Source organism: Austrofundulus limnaeus, unplaced genomic scaffold (assembly GCF_001266775.1).
Source record: "Austrofundulus limnaeus strain Quisiro unplaced genomic scaffold, Austrofundulus_limnaeus-1.0 Scaffold22, whole genome shotgun sequence".
In the NCBI taxonomy this organism is placed as follows: domain Eukaryota; kingdom Metazoa; phylum Chordata; class Actinopteri; order Cyprinodontiformes; family Rivulidae; genus Austrofundulus; species Austrofundulus limnaeus.
Genome location: NW_013952424.1, coordinates 3,081,793 through 3,087,874, shown reverse-complemented (window position 1 = coordinate 3,087,874; position 6,082 = coordinate 3,081,793). Strand labels below are relative to the sequence as shown.

The window sequence follows — 6,082 nt, the reverse complement described above, 5'->3', positions numbered from 1 at the left end:
CAAACAAGTCTTTCAACTGACAAATGGTGGCTGGATTTTCTCCCATGTTGTGTGTTTCATAATATTTTATGTATGTACAGTAAAAGTTATGATAAACTGGTGAGGAGAATTTACTGTGCAAGCTTTTTTGGTACCACTTTACAATAAGGCTCCCCTTATAGATGGCTTATAAAACGTTTATAGATAGGTTATTAATTCATCTGTAAAGTTTACAGTTAATAAATCATTAATAAATGTTTATTATGCAATAATTAAGGACAAGAATAAGACAAAACTGTCCAGTTTCTTACCAAATAATGAGTCAAATCTGTTCACGTACATATTACATCTAAAGGTACTTGTTAAACATGTCATACTAGGTTACATTGTAAGAACAATAAGAAAGACATTTTAACACATTAATATTATTATACTGTATTACTGTATTATAAATATTCACAACTGTCAAAGAGAGACTTATCATAAAGTGTAAAAAAGTACACTATATATTAATGACAAACATTTCTAAATGCCAAAAGTTAGTCTTTAATGTGAAAAATCACCATTTTTAAAACTTAGTGTTGATTATTAATATTTGAAACTATTGTTCAAACATGTAACTGTCAATGATGTATCAAAAAAGTAAAAAAACCACCATGTATCACCATGTCATCCAAAATAGTGTGGAGTTTTACACTTTTTAATATTTGTGGATATTTATAATGCAGTAATACAGTACAATATTATATGTTAAGATATGTGTTTCCTAATCATTATTTTGCTTACAAGGTAGTAAACTAGTCTGAAATGTTTAATACCCAAACAGATTTGGCTCAGTATTTGGAAAGAAACCGGACAGTTTAGTTTCTTTTTTGTCCTTAATTAGTGCATAATAAACACTTATTAATTTATGAAGTGTTTACAGATGAATTAATAACCTATCTATAAACTCTTTAAAAGCCATCTGTAAGGGGAGCCTTATTGTAAAGTGGTACCCTTTTTTTAAAAACAAAAATTATATTACATTACAAGTGTTTGAACATGTATGACTGGTTAACTGTAAACACCTTACCAGAATTGGGGGTTTGTGTGAAAGGATGTTGAACAAAGACTTGGCCCCTACTGTGGCCCCTTGATGGCCCCTTACTCAGAAAAATCCTAGATCCGCCCCTGGTTCACAGGTAGTGACGACCTGTTGTCTCACTCAGAACTGTGCAAGTTGTGAAAGTCTGCCCCCAAGTGTCATAAACACGACACAAATTAACATATTTTAAAATCACTGCCTATCTGGTTCATATCCTGTTTTCTGTTAATTTTATTTAAACAAACAAATCAGCATTTTAAAAACCAAGTTCATCTTGTGTTCTAAAACTCACCTTACCGCTCTGTTTTCGTTTATATTTTATTTATTTCCGAGTGCACTTGAATGCAGCATGTTTTCATTTTTAAAATTCCCCTGGAAATTTTCACACAGACGTTTTTTAAAAAAAGGCAAAACACAGTCATTTAACAGAATTAATTAAATTTAAAATGATTAAAGTCAAMATTTTTCTCTCGCGTTTCACCAACGCGCGTTCCCCGTTTGCAGGATGCGCGTTCACGTGCCGCCCTTCAGACTGAAGCAAGTTGTTTGAAGCTTCAGGAATAATTTTTGGTCTGGTTTCCGCTTAAACGCGAACATTCATCGCTATTGTTGAAGGTAATGACCTTTTTTACACTTCTATCTTTATCAACAAAAAGTTTTGCCTTGTTTTTTTTTTTTGTGTGTGTGTAAGTTTCTGCCAAATTAAGGAAGTAGAAGCTGCTCAGCAAACCGTTAGTGTTAAAGCTGCTAAAGTGACCTACTTAAGATGATTGAAAGTAGGTTAAAATGGTTAATTTAGATTGGTAAAAGTAGAAGTATGGTATTTATTAAAACTTTGTATGCACATCACAGATGGTTTAACCATAAATATCTAACACAGCTGCACTTAACTATAAAATTAGCTTTGTTTTTTGTCAATAAATTGTTAACCTTAACTTGACTTTAATTATAGCATGTGTTTTATTATGTTTTTTTTAAACACAGATGGTTTTAGTGTCAAGGTTTTATGAAAGGAGTCTCCAAAGTCTGTTGAGTTTTGGTCAATCAGGTTTCATGCAAACATTAACTTCCTTGTTGGAACTTCAGTAAATTCTGGTTGGAACAAGTGGCTCTGTTTCTGTCATAAACAGCATTTGTTACGTCCACCGATGAGAACATGCAGGTTTTAATGTAAGTGTTGATTTGGTGTGTGTGTTTTATCATCCCCACCTCCAGATGTGGAAGTCAGTGGTGGGCCACAATGTGAACGTGAAGGTGGCAGCAGAGGGGGACGACTGGGAGACGGACCCCGACTTCGAGGTACCGAACACTTCCTGGATTAATCCCCGAATGAGAAAACCTGTCTTTATTTTGTGTCTTTTATTCGTTGTGTTTCAGAATGATGTGTCGGAGCAGGAGCAGAGGTGGGGAGCCAAAACCATCGAGGGCTCCGGACGCAAAGAACACATCAGGTGTGAAGATGAAGAGCTTTTTTAGGAGTTCAAATGAAACAGACAGGATGAAAATAAAAGCAGGTTTCAGTGATTGCTGTGCAGCAACAGGAAGAGGAAGTAAGAGAAGAACACACGCCGTCAGGCAGCGAGTTGTTCCTAATATGGGTAATAATGATGATGATGACATTTACGGAGATATTTAAACTGACCACATTCTCACAGAATAGTTATTAAGCTAGTTTTAGGTTTTTTTGAAACCCTATTCTATGAACATCTGATCATGTTTATGTTTCCTCTGAGTTAGACTTGCAGCTTAAAACTATAAAACTGAAAACTAGAGTGTGCGTATTTATCCACCTCATTTTGCCTTGAAGCCACATGGTTTGTCAAATAAGCTTTAAGTATCGAATTAGTTCAGTATAAAACTGAACGTTTTGGACCAGCAAGGACAACAGTGTCTGACACAAACCCACCATCCCTGTGGGGAAGCATGGTGATGGCAGCATCATGCTGTCTGTCACATTTGTAATTTTAGACACAGTGCACCACGACAGAATATAATAGCACTGAACGTGAAACTTAAACAACTATTGACTGCAATTGGTTTCAAATTTCAAATGGTTTATACCTACAGTAAATCCAAACTTAAAAAAAAATCAATCAATCAAAACTTTATTTATATAGAGCACTTAACACACAAAAAGGCAACCAAAGTAGGCTAGTGTACAACAGAATAAAAATAAAATAAGATTATTTAAACAAAAAATATAAATAAATGAATAAATATAACAATATCAATAATGTGCTCTCTGGAGTTAAAAGCCATTGATTTTATTTATTTATTTATTTATTTTCATTTAAACAAAGAATGCTTAGCTCCATCCATGTTTAAATATCCTTTAAATAAGTCCACAGATTCTCAATACACTGAACTCCAACGCACTTTAAAGGTAAATAAATCAGGATGTCATCTGCATAAAATAAAACRATAGCCATGTTTCCATCCAATTTCAATGCAAATTTTGAGTGAATTTTTAAAATGTTGAAAAAGGGGGAAAAGAGCAAATGCAAAACAAACGTGTTTCCATCAACTGGCTTGGAGCGAGTGAACCATGCTACGCAAAGTGTAATTATGTGAGACGATGCTACGCATGGCTGTAGTGACCAGAAAGTAAAGTCACAAACTCGCAGGGATACACATTTTTGAGGACTTATGAGGAACGTGTTGCTACTATCAGGAGGGTTGTAATTATTCTGTCATATCAACTAGTATTGACAATGTTTCATGCTGTCTGGAGACGTAGAGAAAAGAAATGCAAGAGGAGGGTTCAGCTGCAGCTGCAGCCGCTACAATTAYTGGAGAGTGAGAACAGCTGATCGAGGTAAATGTTTGSTACATCAGAACTTTTTCGGCAAATGTKTTTCCATCTCTCCTTTTGCACATTAACTCTTTTTCGGAAGATCCAAAAACAACTTCAAATGAGCGTATTAATTGTTTTGCAAATTTGGGGAAGTTTTTGCGAATTTWGCCGTTTCCATCTACCTTTTCYAATGCAATACTTCAAAATGCGCTGATGGAAACTCACCAATTGTATTTCTTGAAAAAGGAACCAAGTGGAAGCAAACAATGCGAAAATAAAATGAGGCCCAGTATGGAGCCTTGAGGTACCCCATGTTTAACAGTGGCCTCTGTAGAAGAAAGCCTTCCMATTTTGGCAGAAAATCTCAGATCAGACAAACAAGACTCAAACCGTTTAAGAGCCGTACCGTTCACGACAACGGACTGTTCAAACCGTCATAACAAAATTTCATGATTCGCTCTGTCGAAAGCTGTTTCAGACTGAAACTTCTCRTGAATGCTGTGCAGGTCCAAATGGTCCTGTAGCTGAAGACAAACCACTCTCTTTGAAACTGGCCCAAAATTTGTGAGGGCATCACATCATATGTTCAAATTAATCCACCGGTCAGTCTGCAAACTGGACAAAGCAGTWCAATTGTCCGTGTGTTTGATTCCTGCAGCGTTGCCGAGCTCAGAAGCAAGGTGGCTGTGGAGCACGAGCAGGTGAAGCAGAAGGAGCACACCCCCAAAGCTTCGTACGGCTACGGAGGAAAGTTCGGCGTGGAGAAAGACCGAATGGACAAGGTTGGCAGATTTGTTGTAGCAGAACTGAACCGCAGCGCCTCTCTTCACCCGCTGACGTTCTGCGGTGAATGTTCTGTTCTGTTGTGTTCCTGTGGTCCAGGTGGCGATGGGACACGACTATGTGGCGCAGGTGGAGCAGCACTCGTCCCAGAAAGACATGGCGAAAGGATTCGGGGGGAAATTTGGTGTTCAGAAAGACCGTGTTGATAAGGTAAGGACACAAACTTGAACGGTAAATTTAATTTAGTCAAACTTTACATTAATAATACATCAAATGTAGGATTTTGTTCAAAAACACCTAAATTTCTGTTTGTGTTCTCGCTGCAGTCTGCCATGGGCTTTGAATACAAGGGAGACGTCCAGCAGCACACCTCTCAGAAAGGTCAGTCCACTCTTCTTCACATATTAATGCATAATCTATCAGATATTTTCAGGGGTTCTTCTTTGTTGGTTTTAGATTACGCAAAGGGATTTGGGGGGAAGTACGGCGTGGAGAAGGAGAGGGTGGACAAGGCGGCTTTGGGTTACGACTATAAAGGCGAGACAGAGAAGCATCAGTCTCAAAAAGGTGAGTTTATGCCCTACCTGTTAGCAGCTCTTCTGCGAATGTATGAACTAATTCAGCATATATGTTGTATCGTCATCAGATTACGCAAAGGGGTTTGGAGGGAAGTACGGCGTAGAGAAGGAGAAGGTGGACAAAGCTGCTGTCGGCTAYGACTACAGAGGAGAAACAGAGAAGCATCAGTCACAGAAAGGTCATTTTTATCACTTCTAGCATTTTCCACAATATTTGATCMTTTATTTGACAAAACTTTGTCCGTCGCTTTTAGATTATTCTAAAGGATTCGGTGGAAAATACGGCGTTGAGAAGGAAAAAGTGGATAAATCTGCGCTGGGTTTTGAATATAAAGGCGAAACAGAGAAGCATCAGTCACAGAAAGGTAATCCCCAAAYAGCTTATAATCTGAAACAGTGGAGAGTTTGTTAATCATCAAACTGATGAAACGTTCTTGTGTTCAGATTACTCAGCAGGTTTYGGGGGTCGCTATGGAGTGCAGTCAGACCGTATGGATAAGGTCAGAATTATTGATTTAAATGTTTAATCTGAAATTAAAATGGTGTCATGAATGAATAAAGTTTCTAAAGTTACCCATTCTTATTAAAAACAAGTTCTTAACTGGAGGAATGGTTTGATTATAAAAACACGTTTTTCATTTTTACATTCTTTAGTTTCACATCTTCTACAATAATAAACAAAAGATAAAATCTGGAGATTTGAAACACTTGAAACAGGATTTTCATTTCTTTTTTTATGTTATTGTACTATTTTTCATGTGCTGCTTACTGTGGGGAAAATAAGTATTTAGTCAGTCACCAATTGTGCAAGTTCTCCCACTTAAAAAGATGAGAGAGGCCTGTAATTGACATCATAGGTAGACC

At 37.0% G+C, this 6,082-nt stretch overlaps 1 protein-coding gene across 1 annotated transcript in view; it reads left to right on the top strand.

The window, feature by feature from the left end:
- The first annotated feature begins 1,569 nt into the window (after window positions 1–1,569).
- hcls1 (hematopoietic cell-specific Lyn substrate 1) overlaps window positions 1,570–6,082 on the top strand; it is a 6,851-nt gene continuing 2,338 nt past the window's right edge. Inside the window, exons 1-10 of the mRNA XM_014004256.1 lie at window positions 1,570–1,678; window positions 2,279–2,362; window positions 2,441–2,514; window positions 4,516–4,639; window positions 4,740–4,850; window positions 4,967–5,021; window positions 5,097–5,207; window positions 5,287–5,397; window positions 5,473–5,583; window positions 5,663–5,718. Coding sequence (XP_013859710.1) covers window positions 2,279–2,362; window positions 2,441–2,514; window positions 4,516–4,639; window positions 4,740–4,850; window positions 4,967–5,021; window positions 5,097–5,207; window positions 5,287–5,397; window positions 5,473–5,583; window positions 5,663–5,718 — 837 coding nt within the window. The 5' untranslated portion in view covers window positions 1,570–1,678. The remainder of the gene's footprint in view (window positions 1,679–2,278; window positions 2,363–2,440; window positions 2,515–4,515; window positions 4,640–4,739; window positions 4,851–4,966; window positions 5,022–5,096; window positions 5,208–5,286; window positions 5,398–5,472; window positions 5,584–5,662; window positions 5,719–6,082) is intronic.